At 36.9% G+C, this 21,563-nt stretch overlaps 1 protein-coding gene across 2 annotated transcripts in view; it reads left to right on the top strand.

Moving 5' to 3' along the window:
- LOC150087230 (kinesin-like protein KIF21A) overlaps positions 1-21,563 on the top strand; it is a 779,086-nt gene that overhangs the window by 371,622 nt on the left and 385,901 nt on the right. For both annotated transcript variants that reach the window (XM_090371900.1, XM_090371899.1), the window contains exon 15: positions 1,837-1,939. In XM_090371900.1, the coding sequence (XP_090228026.1) occupies positions 1,837-1,939 (103 nt within the window). The remainder of the gene's footprint in view (positions 1-1,836; positions 1,940-21,563) is intronic.

The raw sequence follows: 21,563 nt of genomic DNA, 5'->3' as shown, positions 1-21,563 counted from the left end.
AGGAGCCATATTTTAGGACTTGCAAATGGGCATTATACAGAGTTACTAACAGTCCTGCAATTGTGAAATCACAAGTAGAGGATTTGGTTGTTGCATAACAAACAGACTTTGCAGAAATTTGGTCCACTTGACCCAGGTGTCACCTCAATATCAGTTCCATCAGTGTTTTGACTCCCAGATAGCAAGCCCTGTCTTCTCATACCTGAGAGAATGATAGCTAGGTTTTATATAGACCACCGGAGCAAACCGAATGTGACAGCCTCAGGGACCAATTCCTTAATATTTAGCCCATCTTCAAAGTTATTTGGACTAACCACATTCCAAATTGGTTAGATTGTGGTTCTTGTCCTGCTAATTTTGCTATTTCAGGTATACTATAAATGAATACCAGAAACAGTTATTACCTTGTGTACTGAGCTGTAGGCACAATGGGATTACTTGCACTTAGTTTCATTCTGGAATGGGTGAGGGATATTAATAATGCCCATTAAATGTTTGCATCTATGTATTTCAATGAGATGCATAGAATTACAGTAGAGCATTGATAATTCAAACTAATTGGTACCAGGGGTGGTCTGGACTTTTGATTTTGTTTAGATTTTTGAACTTACCAAAAATACTGTTCTGGAGACTAGAAAAAAGTCAAAGTTTAGAAATAAAAACACTGGCTTTAAAACTGAGGGACTGCCTAATTTTTTATTTTTAAACCCAGCACCTTTTCACACAACAAAATTCAGATATAGGTTCTCCTAAACTTAGTCTCTGTGTGAACCACAAATAAACGACATCTTTGAGGAATGGGTCATTAGCTGTTTGCAGTTTTTTTTTTTTTTTTTTTTTTTGCACAATCTGAATCAAGTTTCAATGCAAACTTAAATTTTTTCCTTGTTGTTTTTAATGTCTGTTATGATTTACTTTCCAACCTTGTAAAATTTTAACAAAGATCCACTTTCTCCGTTTGAAAATCTGTTTAAATCTCAATCTTCAATTCAATTGGTAAAAATTTCTGCTTCCTTTTAAAAGACTAAAGCTACAGTATGGTGAAATAAAATTCTGTAAAAACTGTTCAAAATCTTTTTACTCTGTATCTCACTTGCGGGTATTGTTAGTCGGGATTTCTGTGTGCAGTGTTTTGTTATTGATTATTGCTTAAGTTTTTTTTTTTACGTTTTAGATTTTACCCCCCCCCCATCCCCCAAAAAAAAAAAATGTTAGTCAACATTTCTATCAGATTTACAAAGTGTGTTGAATAACATATTACAAAGTGTTATGCTTAGTTAGTACTGTTTGCGTATTAATTAATATCTTATGTACATAAGCATTTATTTTCATTTTGTTAACCTGTGGTTATAATATTCTTCCAGTTTTTATGTATTATTTAATTTTGTAATTGGTAAGAGAAAAAAAAAAAAAGGTGAAAATTTCTGCTTTGTCTTCATTTTTTATAGCCTGTGGATAATATTCTTGCAATTTTCGCCTTATTAGAAATGCCATATAATATAATCAAAATTCAATTCGCAAACATGATCACAACAACCTGAGCTCACTGTAATTATTTTATAGCACCAGCATAAAAAAAATAAACTGGCTCTTTCAGATTATTGGTGTTTTGAATTATCGAAGTTCACATTTTCAATGCTCTACTGTAATTGCAGTAAACTTTTTTTTCTCTAATACCAAATCATAAGGGAACATTTCATCTTACAACTTGTACGAAAAAGAAGCTTATGAAAAGTAGAGAAAAGTGAGTCATTGTCTGAATGTTCAGTGTTTTGTAAATATGTGCAGTTGTCTTCTGTATGTAATAGTTCCTTATTTTATGCTGTTTATTCTGAGGAAACTGAAGAAAACAGTGGTGGAGATGATGATGATGAAGAAGATGATGACGATGATGATGATGAAAGCTCTGATACAGAGTCAGAAGAAAAAAGTGCTTCAGGTCAGTGAAAATGTTCTGTGAATCTCTTCCATTGTTTTGACTCTTCTGTATTGAGATGCCCTTGCTTTCATTGTTTTACAAAGATATCAATGTTTTTTTCTAATGATGAAATGTAGAGAAGACACTTCATTGAATGTAGTAACAATGATATCAACAAATTTAGAACTTAAATTGAGACTAGGCTGTTCATTATGATTTCAGGTTGTACATTTATGATTTCTTGACATTTACACAAAAACAAATTTCTTGACTGATGTGGCCCACAGTCCTTATTCTGTTGCACTTTTTCTCTTAAATTTGGAGACAGGCTGTACTATAAAAAGAGAACAGAAGAGTAAAATGATTGTAGACAGTATCGATGACCTCTCATATGATAGAATTTTATTTGAACAATGGCACAGTAGTTCCAGCTATGTTCTGCACTAGCTGATAGTTCCTCGACATGCACAATAGTGTTTATTCATTGAAAAGCATCTTTTAACATGTGGTTCAACAGTTATTGAGTTCTTGGGAAAAGAGACTACTGTCAACTTGGTCCCGTAACTGTGACATTGGATAAGCTCTTCGCATGAAAAAAGAATTATAAAATGAATAAAGCCTGGTACATTTCTGGTTTCATGATTTCGTTTCTGGATTTAAATTTGTTCCACATCCTATAGTTCAGCTTTGTCTTTAAGTGACTTTTTGTTTCCAAACTTAAAGAACATCTGAGAGACAACAGATATGATGCCATTGAAGAAGTTAGAGCAGCTATAAAGAAATGGTTGATCTTTCAGTTTAAATAATTTTACTTTAGTGGCATAAAAACTTGGTAAGTGATGATCAAAATGAACAAGATTACAAAAAATGCACAGTGAGGTGTATGTAGAAGCAAATTAAATTGAAAAATTCTTTCACCCAATTTTTTTCTTTTTATTTTATAGAAGAATAAGAGAAATTTACCTCAATATTGTCTTTAGAACACTTCAATTCAACACTCCAAAATTTAAATGAATATAGAACTATATCAAATGAATTCTCACACCAAAAGAAACAGTAATGATTTGATGCACCTGGAATTGATGGCCAGGCACCTCAACCTAACCCCTAAATACATCAAACTATATTGGCCCCGAGTTCCAAGTGATATTAGTGGCCACAGCGACTTTCATAGTGATTATCTGGTATGCTTAACTGTAAATACGTTTCTCCTGAGTTTCATTTGACCGGTAACTCTTGAGTATTATTTTTAAATACATTTATCCAAATACTATAACCTAGAAAGGAAAATCACCTTTCTTTAATCCCTTTTTTATTTTTAGTTTATACTAGCCCTTTATTCTTTGCTTGAGTCACTAGGTGACACCGCTCTTGCCTCCACGTGGTGGGGCTGGTAACCTGGGAGAAAAAGGCAATCTCCCACGGTTAAAAGAGCACGTCATGATAAAATCAATCTCTGACTTATCTGGGCTGCCAGATGCACCAGAGACATTCAAAATGAAAGACAGTTCCAATGCAGGAACTTCCAAAAGCCAAAACACTGAGACAGTGAATTACCCTATTCCTACTTTCTTAATTATCTACTCAACTGGTGAAAATGCAATTGGAAAATTGTTACCATTTAGAGTCCAAAATGAATTAGAAAGTAGAGCTGGACCTCCCAAATTTGTAAAAAGACTGAGGTCAGGAGACATCCTCATAGAGACCTCTAATGCTAAACATTCAGAGCGACTTTTGAGCATTAAGCTCTTTGCAGAACTACCAGTAACTGTGGTTACTAGTAGTTCTGCAACCCCACAGATCACTGAACTCCTCCAAAAGAATGATCTCAGCCTGGGATTTACTAGATGTGTCTGAAGAGATGCTAGAGGAACTTAAAGAACAAGGTGTTATTCAAGTGAAGAGATTCTTCACCAAAAAAGATGGCAATGCGACCCCTACACTAAATCTGATATTTACATTTAACACACCACATTGTCCAACATCCATTAAGGCCAGATATCTGGTATGCAATGTCAGACCATATATTCCAAACCCGCTACGGTGTTTCCGATGTCAGAAATACTGACATTCCCAGACAGCTTGCCGGGGAACCCTACTTGTGCAAAGTGCGGTTCAGTAGAACATGACTGCGAAGCCTGTACTACCCCTAAACCAATAAGCCCAAACTGTAAAAAGGATCACCCTGCCTATGCTAAAACATGTGAACGCTGGAAAAACAAAAAACTTATTCAGAAATATAAAACAAACAATGTTTTCTATCAAGAGGCAAAGCGGATCATCTCACCACCAACCCATCCAAACAGACCTATGTACGTCCAAATTATAAAAAAAATATGTCAACAGCAACGCAAACTGAATTATCAGTACCTCCAAAAGAGTCTTTCTCAAATTACGTCAAAACCCGTACAGTGCAACCCAAACTCAAGGAGTCACTACGCCAATATCCATACCATTCAAAAAAACTACATTTGCCGGACCAAGAATGCAAAGAAAAACCAATCAAAACTCTGAGACATCAAGAAGAAATGGATAATAATGAAAAATCTGCAGAAGATGGTGTCCTAGAAATTTTTGTCGATGAAGACATGGACACATGTAAGCCTTACTTTCCAAAAAAAATATAAAAACAAGAGCGAAAATCAGAACTTCAGAAACATTCTGAAAGCCTAACAAGAACCAAATAATGAACAAAATAATTCAGTGGAATTGTCGTGGTTTCCGTGCCAATATTGATGTTTATGATCTTACCTCTAAATATATGCCAATATGTCTGTGCCTTCAAGAGACCTATTTAAAACCTCAAGATACACCAAAACTGTCTCAGTATAATATCTTTAGAAAAACCAGAACCGAATGGGACCTACTTACAATATCTGAAGAGGAATTAGTTCAAGAACTGAGTAATAATGAAAAAGTAATCGGCACCAAACGCATAATGGCTAAAAAAGATGGAAATCTCATCCCAACTAGATCCATCATTTTAACTTTCAATACCCCAGATTTGCCATCATCAGTAAAAGCTGGCTATTTAAACTGCCGAATTCAGCCTTATATTCCTAATCCCATTCATTGTTTTAAGTGCCAGAAATATGGACATTCCCAGCAGGCATGTAGAGGTGATGCCATTTGTTCAATTTGTGGTTCCAAGGAGCATGTACAAGCAGGCTGTTCAATTAAGTCCCATTTGCCCCAACTACAAAGAAAGTCACTCAGCCTTTTCTAAGTCATGCGAAATGTGGAAAACAGGCAAGAAAAAAAATGTGGAAAACAGGCAAGAAAATTCAAAAATATAAAATAGAACATAAAGTGACATATCCTGAGGGACACAGACAAGTTATGTTGACCATGCCCAGGCGTTCTTATGCATCTCCCACTCGAAGCCCCCATTCAACAGCAGCTCAAAAAGATGTATCAATACCCCCTAACACATCTCTATCTAACTTGGTTAAAACAACACTATCAAACTCTGGAAAGGACACACCCAAACTAAAACCAGTAAAGCAACCAACACTTCAATTAGCATTCCAGCTGGTGCTCCAGCAGTCTCGCATGATAGTGAAAAATTGAAACCTAAAGACAGCAAGAAAACCACAAACAGTATGGAAGTAGATGTACTCTCAGATTATGAGGAACCCATATAGAATGTCATGCGAATGACACTGGATACTGGATGCCCTACCTTCTCAAAAAAAGAAAAAAAAATGCTCCCCTTACAAAAAGCAGTCAGAAGAATCATCCTCAGTTAAACTAAAAAGAGGCACAACATCATACAATGGAATTACAGAGGATTAGTCAGTCATTCTGATGACCTAAAGGATTTACTTGCTCAATTCAAACCCATAGGTGTATGCGTACAGGAAACTTTCTTGTCACCGCATGTTTCACCAAAATTTTAAAATTGTCATGTAGACAAGATAGGATTTGGAAGTTTAAAAAGGCTAATTGGGATGGCTATTCTGCCCAAATATCTCTAGACAGGCTTTATGTTGAAAATCAGTTGATTGATGTTGTAAACACTTACATAACCAATCAGATTATGACTGCAGCTAAGGCCTCCATTCCAAAATCCATGCCATGCCATGCCAAAAACACAGAAATCACTGTTGGAATACAGATTGTTTAATTGCCAAACAGGGAAAAAACCATGCTTGGAATAATTTCTGTACGTATCCCACCACTACTAACCTAATTACTTTTAAGACTAAAAGCAAGACAAGTTAGGCGGAAAGCGAAATGGGATTTATGGATTGCTTTTGCCTCAACCATCGCCAAATACATGGATACACAGGTCATCTGGAAAAGAATACAGGCATTAAATAGCAAATTTGCTCGGCTGCCCTCTCCGATACTTCATTGGAAAGGGAAAGACATTTCTACTCCTGAAGAAGTTGCAAATGTTAGCAGAATCATTTGCAAAAATCTCAGCTTCTGTCGCCTATGCATCCACCCTCCAGAACATCAAAGCAGGTGCAGAACGGTATAAAATCAACTTCTTCACATGCCGCTCATTCCCGTACAACCAACCGTTTACATTAATAGAACTTCAAGAATCATTAAACAGATCTTCCAATAGTGCTGCAGGTCCAGATGGAGTTCATTACATTATGCTAACGCATTTACTTGGAAAAGACTTGAGAACCCTATTAATTTTTTATAATCAGATCTTCTCTGAAAATGCCTATCCTTCTTCATGGTGCCATTCCTTCATTATCGCCATACCAAAACCAGGAAAAAAAATCCCTCCTGTGTTGTGTATCGAATAAAATACCTTTCAGATGAACTAAATCTGGCTTTTAATAATGTTGCAAATATACTTCCAATTTCCTGTGCTCCTTGGGACTTCACCTTTTATGTGATTTATCCCTACATCAATGGCATAAATCTGCATTGCATAAAGAAAATTTCTTACAATTGTATGCATACAGTATGCATATCGTTCGCTGTAGTGCATACAACTTCGCTTCCCCAACTTCGCTTCCCCAACTTCGCTGTAGTGCATACGTATGGATCAAAGAATGAGGCCCACGTTGGAATTGCCGCAGTTTTTCCAAACATTACTTTGGCCTATGAATTGCCATATGAGTTCAGTATATTTTCTGCCGAACTAATGGCTATTCAGATTACAATGAAGCATATAGAGTCCTCCGATATTGTAAATAGTATAATTTTTACAGATTCTTTAAGAGCACTTCAAACCCTGAAAAATCCCATGAATATCACCCACCCAGTCTTAAAGGAAGTAACCTCTTCTTTGAATACTTTATTCAAACTTGAGAAAAGCATGCACCTGTGCTGGAAATGAATTAGCTGACAATGCTGCAAAATCGGCTGTCTTTACCACCCATTGACAATTGGAAAGTACCATATCAAGACTACAAATCAATAATACAGAGAAAATGCATGTACCAGTGGCAATTATAATGGAAAAATCAATATAGCAATAAACTTCAGAGTATCAAGCCAAAACTTGAGCGATGGCTTCAACTCAATTCGACAACAAGAGGTAATATTAGCACTCCTACGAGAATAGCTCACACAAATATCACTCATAGTTATCTATTAAGAGGGGAGATCACCCTCCCCCAGTGTCAACACCGCAATGCAGTGCTTTCAGTAAACCATACCCTTGTTGAATGTCTAAAATATACAATAGAATGCCAGAATCTTTCCACTCCAGCCACAACTGAACACCCTCTTACACTTATTTCACTTTTAAACAATAAAGCAAATGTCTCAAGCATTTTTATCTTTCTAAAAATGATTAATGTATACCACCTCCTTTAACTAGTTAAACTAATTTGCTGGTACTATTTTTTGCAATTATCTCTATCTGACAGGAAATAAAATTTTTACTTACCATATGTATGGGCACTATGTCCATAGTTGCCAATGCACCTAATAAATCCCTAAATCAACAACAACATGAAACTCTCAATAAGCAACCCTGAATGAAAGAAGACATTGTCCATTAATAAAATCAAGCAAAAAATATGATTATGGCGATGATATAAAATAATTTAAACTTTTATTTCAACTTTAACTTCTTTAAGTTATTTAAACTTTTTAAAATTAATTTTTATCATCACTGTAATGATTTTTTTTGCTTTGGGTGTGAGAATTCATTTGATTTAGCATTAGTAGAGGCATTTGATGCAAGAAAGCAAGCTTATGCAGCATCAGCCAAAAAAAAAAAAAAATAAATAAATAAAAACATAACCACTTCCACTTCACCCCTCTGTTCATTCGAAATACCTGTCCAGCTGAGCCTTAAACTTATTTAGGCTATCAACTTCCACGACAAGGGATGGAAGTCTGTTCCACCAACCAACCACCCGCTGGCTAAAGGCAAATTTCCTCACGTCTATCCTACATCTGTCTTTTCTCAATTTGAGTTTATGCCCTCTCAGGTGATTATTCTGAGCAAGAGGAAGAATCCTATCAGCATTGAGCATGCTCAAACCATTCAAGGCTTTATACACCTCTATCAGATCACCTCGCTGGTGCCTAGTCTCCAGACACTGTAATTTGCAAAACTTAAGCCTTTCTTCGTAAGAGTACCCCTTTGTTCCATTCACTAATCTTGTTGCCCTTCTCTGTACTTATTCCAGCATCTCTACATCCTTCTTGAAATGAGATCTCTAGACCTGTATACAGTACTCGAGGTGTGGCCTGACCATTGCCTTATACAAGGGAATAATCATCTCCTTATCCCTGCTAGAAAAATTCCTATATATCATCAACAATACACCATGAGCTACTGTTGCAGCCCGTCTGCATTGCTCAGAAAACTTCATATCTGCCTGCACAACCACCCCAGGTCCCTTTCATTCTCTACCACTGTCAGTGTAGTACCACAGAATTGATATGTTGCAGTGGGGTTGATGTTTCCCATATGTAGTACTTTACATTTGTCAATGTTAAACTTCATTTGCCACCTCTCAGCCCATCTGCTCAACCTTTCCAGATCCTGTTGCAGTAGCATAGTGTCAGTAGTGTCCTTGACAATCCTGCCAACCTTCGTATTGTCTGCAAACTTGGACATTAAGCTTGATATACCATCATCAATATCGTCCCCAGGGGCTCACATCTGGTGAGTATGGGCTTGGCACACCCAGGGTCCTGAGCTGGATATCATCATTTTTCTCTCTCTTGGTGATTCCCTTCTACATCTCTCTCTCAGGGAATTTTTTTTTTTTTTTTTTTGGCTGGTGCAGCATAAGCCTTGGGCTTCCTTGCACCATACAGCTAATAATAATAATAATTTATAAATACAGAAAACAATAATGGACCCAATACTGAACCCTGAGGGACTCCACTAATAACATTAGTCCACGATGAGCAGTGTCCATTGATTACCACTCTCTGTCTTCTCCCCCTCAACCACCCCTTTATCCATAGCAGCAATTTGCCTTCAATGCCACACTGCTCCAATTTGTGCAGCAGTCTTCCATGTGCAACAGTATCAAAAGCCTTTCTAAGATCCAAGTATATAATATCAAAGTTATTCCCTGCATCCAATTCTTTTGTGACTGCATCATAGTATCCAATCAAATTGGTCAGGCAAGACTTCCCCTTAACAAAACCATGCTGTGTCTGAGCTATAACTGAAGTCTTGTATAGATGATCCTGCATTGCTTCTTTAACCAGTGCCTCCATTAATTTTCCAGGAACAGAAGTTAAACTAACAGGTCTATAATTACTTGTCGCCCTTTGATCCTCCTTTGTTAATTGGGGTCACATTTGCATATCTCCAGTCCATGGGTACTTCCCTTGAGTCCAAGGAAGCTCTCATAATTATGGCTAATGGTTTGCTTACTTCCTTTGCTGCCTCCTTTAATATAACTGGATAGATCCCATCCACCCCAGGTGCCTTTCTTGTATTTATCTTCAACAATTTCTCCTCCAATTTACTCTCAGTTATTACAAGATTCTCTAGCTTACTGCCAGAGTTGAATACACCTCTGACATTCCCCTCGCTGAATAACTCCTCATGTGTGAATGTCGATGCAAAATATTCATTCAGTTTGTTAGCTACCTGAGCAGGATCATCAACAGTTGACCCATCGATATCAAGTGGACCAATCTGATTCATCCCCTTCCTTCTAGAGTTTACATAAGTAAAGAACTCTTTGCTGTTTTTATTTGCATCCCTTGCCAAAGATTTCTCGTAATCTGCCTTCGCCTGCCTAACCTCCTTTGTAACTTGGTTACAAATCAACTTGTATCTATCATAGGCTTCTGTGTCACATGTTAATTTATATGTATCCCATGCATTTTTCTTCTCTGCCATATGTCTCATTAGTTCATCTGACATCCACTTAGGCCTAAACCTTGAACAATATTTCTTAGTTGGTATGTAAAGCCTAGTAGCTTCCAAGATAAGTTCTTTAAATGCTTCCCATTTTGAGTTTGCTGTTGGTAACATCATCAGTTGGTCCCACTGTATAGAATTTAAATACTGTCTCAGTCCATCGTAGTCGCCCGAAAGCAATAACCCTTCCCTTTACCCCTAATGGTAGTTACCTCTTTGAGTAAATCCCACTTCAGCACACTGTGATCACTGCCACCTAGTGGTTCATTTACCTGCAGATTCTTAATGCATGAAGAATCACTACTGATAATCAAATCAAGAGTATTACTCCCTCTAGTTGCCTCCCGAACATGCTGATGTAGAAAACAATCATCCAATAGTTTTATATTTGTTTAAATTTCAGAGAGCATTAGATAGAAGTGTTCTATGGACAATTGAGGTAAATTTCTCTTATTCTTCTGTAACTTATTGAGCCTTGTAGAAGGAATACAGAGAAAAAAAAAGCAAATTTTTTTTTATCTGTATTCCTTCAAGGGTTATGCGGTAAGACAATTATTTCTAGGCCGCCATCATATTAAAATAAAAAATCACAGTAATTTTATTTTATTAAAATTTACTGACAGAATAATACACTGGGTTAGACTTTGCATTACCATCACCTGTCTAACACCCTGCAATACCTTGTGGACTCCACAAGGACATTGACAATGGGATATTGACATTGTCAATGTCCACAGAGTGTCCTGTGGTACTCATGCATTGCACAATGTGTCCATTAATGCCTATACATTATCAGGTGGGTGTTTACAGCACCATTGAGTGTCCTTTTCTGATAGTTTCCAATGCTTAAGTGGGTTGAGATTGGATGAGTTGGGTGGCTGGGAGAAGATGGGGAATTCATTGTCACATTCCTGAAACCAGTTAGCAACCTTTGGGCTTTGTGACATGGTCCAGCAGTTGTTAACTCATGGTTGCTTTGTCTTGCTGATAGATGCAGGAGTTGTGTGAATACACTCTCATCATGAAGTGGGTGTACTTAGCGACAGTAGAAAGGTAGGTATTCCCATTGCACTGTTGATTAACAGTGATCAGAGAACCCAGGGCATGCCACACAAAGTCCCAAACCATAACACCACCACCTGCAATGACCAGCATGCCAACAGTTGCTATGGTCTCATGTTGCATTTCTACAAATGCAGATACACTCATTAACAGGATTAAGTTTGAAACAACAGACCAGGAGGCAGATTTTCATATGTTGGTGGTCTATTGTTAGTGTTAACCTGTTCACGTAAGGTGGTTTCTTGTTTCATAGTAAGCATAGCTACCTGTTATGTCAATCAACTGCCATAACCTGTATGAAATAATGCCTGACACATAGTCCATGTGAATGGTCCTGTCATTCCTATCTTGTACTAAGTGGTTAGCTGGGCCACTGTGCTGCATCAGTACTAGGTTACTAGAAGAGATGCATGATGCTCACTGCATCAACCACAAATGGCTGTCCCATGTGTGACCTTTAACTGGTTGTTCAACAGCTGTTGATCCAGTCATAGTAGGCTTGTGACACCACAGAATGAGATCATTTAACCCACATTGGCTGTTGTTGAGATAGCAACATCTGCACCTCTTGCTCCCACAATCATTCCACATTTGAAGTTGGAAATAGGAAGGGGTATCAAAATATTCATTCCCTGACCTGGATAAAACATCGGTAGGAAGATGCTGTTTTTAATACATATTCAATAACTAACATGTGAAATTTTATTCCTGTAGGTGATAGTACACCAAAGTTGGAGCCTGGAATCTGAGGAAGGACACTATGGTTGACAAAGTGGAGTATCGAGCAGTGATCAGGTTCCTGTATTTGCAGGGCAAGATAGCTCAGGAAATTGATGAAGGAATGAAAGCTGTGTATGGGCAGAATTGTCCCTCTTATGACACTGTAAAAAAAGTGGAAATGGGAGTTCCGGTGCGGTCATACAAATTTCTTCGACAAGCCAAGAGAAGGAAGACCATCTACAGACAGTGACAGTTGCAAAGGTTGAGCAGTTGGTGCTGAGTGACAGACGTGTGGCAATTCATTTCATCGCAAATTCAATGGGAATTAGTTATGGGCCTGCCCACAACATTTTATATGGCCATTTGCACATGTCTAAGGTCTCTGCATGATGGGTTCCAAATCTTGGATTGCAAGATTGCTTGATGCCTTTGCAGAAGCATTTGACACTGCTTCTGCAAAGTGTTGCATTACTTTGCATTGCTAATGCAAAGTAATGCATTAAATACTGTTATACAGCTTTGTCTGATATACATTGTTTTGTAAAATGGTATCATAGTTAACGTGTATTGTAACATCTGAAACGTAATGTATATTTAATCGCAGTACTTTTTTTTATGGTTAAAAAAAAAAAAAATTAATGTTCTATTAGCATCAGAATTAGCCTTTCATGCTGTTAACGAAACCATACATTTTTATTTAACAAGGCCAAAATTACTAATGTCAAACATAATTATATGAGACTTAATTGCAGAAACCAATTAAATTACAGGAGAATTCTATTAACATTTAGCATATGTGAAGACAAATAATCTTTTGTGAAGACATCTCATGTGCATTAGCGAGCACAAATCTCTATTTAAGATTCAAGCTTACATACACCGTAATTTCCATTTCTGTGATCACGACATACAGTTAAAAAGCACTGTCTGCTTCAGGAAGTAAATTTTTTTTCAAAATTTACGTTAAAATTTAAAAATATATAATTTTATTTAATTTTTTTAAATTGTTTTTTGAATTTTTGAATCTTTTTCAATTGATTTTTTAATGTAATCTTTTTTGCGTTAATCTTTTATTTATTTTAATTTCTGGAAAGTATCATATGAAAGTGTTCTATGTATCATATTAGGTTAAATTTCTCTTATTCTTCTACAAATATTGATATCAATGTAGACTGAGCATAATAGCTGTTACATCAACCGGTGAAATACCACCACTTTGCTTATTGGAGGCTTGAAGTGGTGAAACCCATGTTTAGTCTCTAGAGCAAAGTTTCCGGCATCTCACTCCCCCCCATACTTCTCCTTCAACCCATGCACGGTACTAAGTACTATAGGTTTTGATACCTTTCGTGTTTGGGGTTTTCATAAAAAAAAAAAAAAAAAAAATACTATCAAATTCATGATGTTTCTGAATATGAAGTTCAATAACCATGGCATTGGTCAGAACATTCCCATATAATGACCACTACAATCACTTACCTTAAGCCCATAGATTACTTTGTGTGTGGTTACATGAAATCAGTGGTTTATTCTGTTGTTATTTTGCAAGATATTGAAAAATCACTTTTTGGAAGTTGCTGAAACTGTATTTCAGGACTAAACTTGAATAATCCTGAAATGACAAGACATGTCAGAGAATCATGGATTCATTACATTGAATGTAGCTTAAGCAAAAGGAAAAATTTGAACAGCTGCTTTAGATGCTTTCCTTTTAGAGGCTTATTACACTTTCTTTTTTGTTGTTTAATTTATGATTCATGTTTAATATCTCAGAAATAGACTTTTGAGGGAACTTTTTTCTTATTTTTATCTCTAGAATATGCTCTTACATTTGTTTGCAGCAATTTTAACAGCCCTGTTTGTATATGTGCATGTTCACTGGTACAGTCATACTGACAAGAGTTAAAAGACCTCCAGTGATACTTCAGTATTGTGTTACTCAGATAACATAACATTATAAAATCTACATGCCATGTGTCACTGTAGTTTAGGAGCCTCTATGACCAGATCAGTTATAAAGCACTTGTAATTCTGATAAAAATCCATCTATCATTAAAGGCTGCTGTAGCTGAGTGGTTGAAGCTGATGGGTACAGAAGTATGCATGCTTCAAATGACTATATTTCAGTTCTGTGTTTCAGGTACTACAGTTCTGTTCGTGTGTTCTCTCTAGTCAGTTCAAAAATTCTTTGTTGTCTCACTGAGACAACAAAGTCATTTGAACTCCTGACTTTGTTGTCTCAGAGTATAAATAGAATATGTATTTATTTATAATTCTAAGTCAAGTTGTATCAAAAGATTTGTAAAAGGTTATCTCCCTATGATACTCCCATGTAAAAAGTGCATGGAACTGTGAGTAGAATATTAAATTATATGGATATTAAGAAATGAAGAATTAAAAATGACAAGGTAAAAAATATCTTCCTATAAAAAAATTTTCCAACCCCTCCCCCACACAATAAACATATTCATAACTGAAACAAAGTTTTTGGTTGAGGAATTGCCATCTGCTGAGAAATGGAACATAGAATTAGGGTGAGAAAGTAGAGACTTCCATTGAATGGACTGCATTGGAAGTCATGTGATGTGATCATATTATTAACACAATTTCTTATATACTTGTGTTCAAAAGTGATGTGCTTTAAGATCCATCTGTTGGAAATGTCCATTAGCAGTCTCACTTTCTATTAAAAAAAAAAAAAAAAAAAAAAAAAAAAAAGTGGTATTGAAAAACTTTAATAGACGTGTCATATACTTTAAGTTCACAAGCGGGAGGAAGTTTAAGAACTACATTGGCTTGGGGTGTTTAAGTGTGATGACTGCTTAATTCCCACTGGCCTTAATCCGAAGCGAAACTATAATGATGCTACTATACTATCCTATCTTGTGTATTTTTGTAAGTAGTCACCTTGACAGTCAGTGAGAATAGTGTTATTTAACTTTTGTGTGTCATGGTTTTTGTTATAGTTAACCCCCCTTGCCAATATTTTCATATATAGCAGAGGAAGGTTTTATATTTATGTTATGAAAGATCACCCTCAAAGATGAGTGAATTGATTGTGAAATGGCAATTTGCCTCGTGGTTGTTCTGCTGCTGTATGCTGTTTCAAGGGAAAGGTGAAAAGATGATTCTACTTTTTTCACAATTGATTGTCTTTTTAAACATGTTTGTAGGATAATTTCTTGGTGTGAAACTGCTTTTGATATAGAAATTTCAGAGTTCAGATAATTAAGATTAGAGGTGTAATGAAATGCATTCAGAACCTGGTTTTAGAGAACTTATTTTTTAACACTGAGATCACGATGGGAATAGAAAAGAAGATATTTTCCCATACGTGTGGGTTTTCTAAATATCTTAGTAATCGTCTATAGCTTTTTGTTATTGAAAGACTTAACAAGTTTATACTGCTATTATTCTTCTGTTCTGTCATACTTATTGTAACATTATGCTGAAAGAGTTTGACCTGTCAAATAATATACTGATGTTATTAGGTGTACCGACTAAAAACATATCATCAACAAAATGGATAAAGAGTAGAATAGTTAGGAGGAAAGGGTATAAAAATGTTTTGTATGCTATATGCAATAAATAATTTTGTGAAGTGAAGCTGAAGTCCTGTGGGCAGTCTGTATGTTTGTTCTTAAGGCCCTGCTTAGAAAACTAGTAAATTTGATTATATCTGTGGGATGTAATTTGGTGTGTGACTTTTTAAACAAACTATTATCATTGTACAACAGGTATGGGTTCTAATGTATGGTTAACATCTACGTTCATGTTACCGATTTAATGTCAAATTAAGCAAGACATGGCTTAAAAAACGTGTTTATTATGTAGAAAGACTTCATTAGTATTGGAAAATGGAAAATACATAGGATGTAGAGGAATATCGGATTTATGAATTTTGGGGACACCAAAAATTTGAGGCAAAACCATACTTATTATACCCATCTGTTACCCTAAAGCAGCAGATGGATATACTTATATCCATCTGCTGCTTTAGTGTTGCTGAGGTCAATTTTATTTCTTTTCATTAATGTTTTTAAAAATGAATGTACTTTGTCTTTAAAATGGTTTGTTCAAGTTGTTGCATACAAAAAAAAGAGAAAGTCATTAAGTATTTTATGGTTGAAACATTTTAAGAGCTTAAGCCTTAGGCTGCGAGAGAATTAGACAATGTACAAGTTAGCGCAAATTAGTATTAGTAATGGCCGCATGGTGCAAGAAAGCCTATGGCTTATGCTGCACCAGCAAAAAAAAAAAAAATCCGAACAAAACAATAATAAAAACAAAAAATAAATAAATAAATAAAATAAATAACTAAATAATAATAATTAATAAATAAAATAAAATAAATAAAAAGGAAATTAAACCTATCATCCTATGCGCTTCCCTTACCCGAAAGTACTATCCAGATGACCTCTGAATTTCCCCAAACTGTCGGCCTCTACCACCCATGAAGGCAACTTATTCCAGTAATTTATAACTCGCTGGCCAAAATAAAACTTCCTGCAGTTCAATCTAAACATTTCCCCCCGTAACTTGAATTTATGTCCCCTAGTTCTAGCATCATTTATAATCTTGAAAATTTCGTCCGCATTCATTTTACTGATGTCTCTCAGAGCCTTAAACACCTCAATCAAATCTCCTCTAAGGTGTCTAGTTTCCACACTCTGCAACCCACATATTCGAAGTCTTTCTTCATAAGGATGCCCTTTTGCCGATCTCACCAGACGAGTTACCCTTCTTTGCACCCTTTCAAGAAGCTCGATGTCTTTCTTTAGGTGTGGTCTCCATACTTGAACACAGTATTCCAAGTGTGGTCTAACATAAGCCTTATATAATGGGATTATCACGTCCCTATCTCTACTTGCAAAAGTTCGATAGATCATCGATAGGACACCACGGGCCTTCCTTGCAACCTGTTTACAATGCTCAGAGAATTTCATGTCTGACCGTATCGTAACACCCAAGTCCCTTTCCTCCAGTACTGGGTTTAGTTGAACTCCACCAAGTGAATAAGTTTTTTTGTGATTACTGTTTCCCAGGTGTAATACCTTACTTTGTTGGATTAAAGCACAGCTGCCATTTTTCTGACCATTTCTGAAGTCTATCTAGGTCTCTCTGAAGAAGCTCAGCTTGACAGTGATCATTAACTACTCTACCAATTTTAACATCATCTGCAAATTTAGACATCACGCCCTCTATCCCTTCATCAATGTCGTTTATGAAAATTAAAAACAACAGTGGTCCTAATACTGATCCTTGGGGAACCCCACTTCTTACATCAACCCAATCTGAGGAATAGCCATTTATCACAACCCTCTGCCTCCTGCCCTGAAGCCATCCTTCTATCCATCTAAGGATTTTCCCAGTGATTCCAACCTGTTCCAGCTTATAAAGCAACCGCTCATGTGGGACTGAGTCAAAAGCTTTGCTGAAATCTAAATAAACAATGTCGAAATTATTCCCTAAATCCAGCTCATGAGTGACCCTTTTGAAATAGCGAACCAGATTTGTTAAACATGATTTTCCCTTTACAAAACCATGCTGAGTATCCTTGAGAATTTCAATACGATCCAAATGATCCTGAATTCCACCCTTGATCATTGCCTCCATGATTTTCCCTACTACTGAAGTCAGACTGACAGGTCGATAATTTCCAACTTCACTTTTAGAGCCACCCTTATGTATGGGAGATACATTTGCACTTTTCCAATCCAAGGGAATCTCCCCAGAGTCTAGTGATGCTCGCATAATTAGCCTCAATGGTTCAATGCACTCGCTTGCCGCCTCTCTTAAGATTATAGGGTATATTCCATCAACTCCAGGAGCCTTACTGGTCTGTAGGTTCGAAAGTTTTTTTCATTAAATAATCTTGCGAAATTTCAATATCATTAATTATATATTTTTTAACTTCGCTCCCACAATTTCCCATTGCCACAAAAGACTTTTCATTTGTAAATATCGATGCAAAATAACTGTTGAGTTCATCTGCAACGGCAGCTGGTGTATTTATTACTATCCCCTTTCCCTTACGTAAAGGTCCGATCTGGTTTGTCCTGCTCTTCTTGGCATTTATATATGTGAAAAATTCTTTATCCCCCCTCTTTGCTCTGTTTGCTAGTGATTTCTCATAAACTGCCTTTGCCTGTCGAACCTTTTCTGTGGCTCTATTACACATCACCTTGTAGCTGTTATAATCTTCAGTACTTTTTATTGCTCTGTAACCTTTCCATGCCACATTTTTCTGCTCAAGTAATGCGACAACTTCACTATTCATCCAACTTGGAACCCTTCTCGTGGAGTATTTTTTTAATGGTATATACGCATTCAAGGCATCTGTGATTAATGTTTTAAAAGCGTACCACAGTTCAATTGTATTCATTCTCTGCGCGATATCTGCCCAGTTAGAGGCCATGTAGTACCTTAAGGCATCGTAATTGCCTTTTCTGAAATTAAAACCCATTCCTTTGCCTTTTACTTCTGCCACCTCTCTCATCATCATCCACCGTAGAACTCCGTGATCACTTCCTGCTACTGGTTCCTCTACTGTCAGCCCTGTTATGTCATCTGATTCATGTGTTGATGATGAGGTCTAGGATATTCTTTTCTCTAGTACTTTCCCTGACATGTTGATACAAATAAGTCATCTAGTTGATTTAAAAATTTTGTTCCCCATGTCGAGTTTCCTTCCCATTTACTCCAATAAATTAGAGGCAAATTGAAATCACCCATAATAAGGCATTGACGCTTACTTGCCCATTCCATTTGCATGTAGAGGCTTTTGTCATAATCTTCACAATCACCTGGTCTGTAGATTACTCCTACTCGCATTATACCTTTGTTTCCAACTATCTCACACCCTACAGACTCTATACTAGCATGTGAAATTCTGAATCCGGGAACGCTATCGTCGCACTCAGGCTGCTTCTGATAAGAAGCATTACCCCACCATCCCTTCTATCTAACCTATCCTTCCTAAATACATTATACAAGCAGTACTGAAACTCATCATCCCCAATTTCCGGGTGGCACCATGTCTCTGTAAGCCCTATTATGTCCGCGTTACTTGTTTTAACCAGCATTTCGAATTCGCTCATTTTATTGACGACAATTCTAACGTTACTGTATAAACAATTAAGATTTACTGTTCTTGTATATTTAACAACCCTAACACAACCCTTGAAGTTTTTTAGGCTCCCTTCCCTGATATTAGCTACCCGCTCACGTGAAACGTCTTTGCCCCCAGAACATCTAGATAATACGTCCAGTTGGGGTAGCAGATAAGAACTCTTAAGGTATGTGCAAGAGTTACATTGACCAATATTATCAGATAAATGCGTGTCAGTATTACCCACATCCCCCCCCGTAACTAGCAGTTTCCCTGAACCTGTAAGGTATCCTCAATAATACTGGCAAAAACTTTTGCCATTTTGCACCACCTTTGTTTAAGTGTATCCCGTCTCTACAAAACAAATTCCTTCTACCTACAAGTGTGGGCCATGCTGATAGAAATTTACCCCCTAAAGCCTTGCAGATTCCTTCAAGTCTTGAGTTAATCCACAAGGCTCTTAACATATAATCCCTCCTATCGTGTCTGGGCAGAATTGCAGACACATAGACATTATGGCCTAGCTCGCGACATTTCCTCAGCATGGTCCTGTATTTTCCCAACAAATCGTCAGATCGTGTATGTTTAATATCATTTGTCCCCACATGAATATTAATATTTTCTTTACCCCCTTTAAAATCTGACAATCTGTTGGTGACATCATCAATAGTTGCTCCCGGCAGACATACCCTGGTTCTGCTCCACCTATCTTTATTACAAAAAATATTCCCCGTTTCCCTGACAATGGAGTCTCCTAATAAAACAATGGCCTTTTTAACCAGAGTAGTTTGCACTTGGTTTTTCTGTTTTGAGGCTCGAATCGGGTGTGCATCACTTGGTAGATTGCTGGAGTTTTGAGTCCCTGACGAGCTCCCAGATGCATTATTTTCGAGGGCAAGCACTCGTTTTTTCAGGGACTCAAATTGTTCCATCAGTGCACCAAATTGTAATTTAAGATCGGTGCACTCCTTACATCGATCACAAAGAAAAGAATCCCCAGGTGAGGTAGGATTAGTCACCAGGTCGACCTTGGAAAACATTCCACAGGTTCCACAACGAATTAAATCATGACTCACCCGTAAATCGCCATCTGCTATTTCCGTGTGAGTCACGATACCCTGTGACGTGTTTAAGGCAGATCTCGTAACTACCATTATAAAATTAAATAAATATCAATGAAAGTAACTTTAAAAAATTATTTCTATAATATTATTAAAATCAAACAGTTACAGGAAAACCTATAACAAAATAATCCAACAATATCTAAATAAATCAAATATTTAAAAGCACTATCCAAAAGTAAACCACTTAACTGAGGAGCCCTGTCTAAGTGCGTCCGCTCACCTCGAATGCCAACTTTGAACTGCATCATATTAGTACCCAGCAAACTCTGAATTAGCAAAAAGGCATCATTTTAGTTAAATCTCATATTGTGAATACTTTCACTACGAGTTGCCATGATATTGCACTACTTCGAATAAGTAACACTTCACCAAAGGAGAAGACTATTGTTATTTATTCTCAGCAGATACCACCACCCAGACTGCACCGTTTTGGGGCTATTTGGCCCTACCCACCCACCGAAGAAGGGTCAAATAGCCCCAGAATGAAATGAATATTAATGGTTGGTCTTTAATATTAATTATGCCAATTTATAACTACCGTATATCCCCATGTATAAGACGCACCTTAATTTTGGGGCCCGAAATTTGAAAAAAAATGTATTACATAAAGTTATTGAACTCAAGTTTTATTCATCATAAAATTCATACAACTCATCACTGTCAAAACTCCCATCCATTAGCTTGTCCTCATCTGTGTCTGATGACGAATCACTGTCTTCATATATTGCCTTGTCCTCAGTTCCATCTATGGCATTTGAAATGCCACACTTCTTAAATGACTTGACAACGATCTCAATCTTGATATTATCCCAGGATCTTTTCACCCAGGTACAAACTTCTCCTATAGTTGGTTTCTTCATTCTTCCTGCTGGTGTAAAATTGTCCCCAGAAGACTTCATCCATTGGTTCCATTCGTCTCTCATGGCAGCTTTGAAGGGTTTGTTAATGCTAATATCAAGTGGTTGGAGCTGGGATGTCAAGCCTTCAGGTATGACGGCAAGTTTTGTTTTTTGCTCTACAGCAATCTTCTTTGTATTTTTTGTTATGTGTGCCCTGAACTGATCAAGCACCAATAGAGCAGGTTTGCGTAAGCAAACCTGCTCTATTGCACACCTGGTCTCCTGCTCCAAACTTTCTCAAACCAGATCTTCATTCCATCCTGATCCATCCAACCCTTGTCATGAACGTGGACAATCACTCCTCGAGGAATGTCCTCTTTTGCCATTGTTTTGCGTTTGAAAATCAGCATAGGAGGCAGCTTGGTTCCGTCGGCACAACAAGCTAGAACAACTGTATAATGGCTCTTTTCATGTC

Source organism: Mastigoproctus giganteus, chromosome 4 (genome assembly GCF_048544385.1).
Source record: "Mastigoproctus giganteus isolate SK-2022 chromosome 4, ASM4854438v1, whole genome shotgun sequence".
In the NCBI taxonomy this organism is placed as follows: Eukaryota; Metazoa; Arthropoda; class Arachnida; order Uropygi; family Thelyphonidae; genus Mastigoproctus; species Mastigoproctus giganteus.
This window is presented reverse-complemented; position numbering and strand designations above follow the sequence as displayed.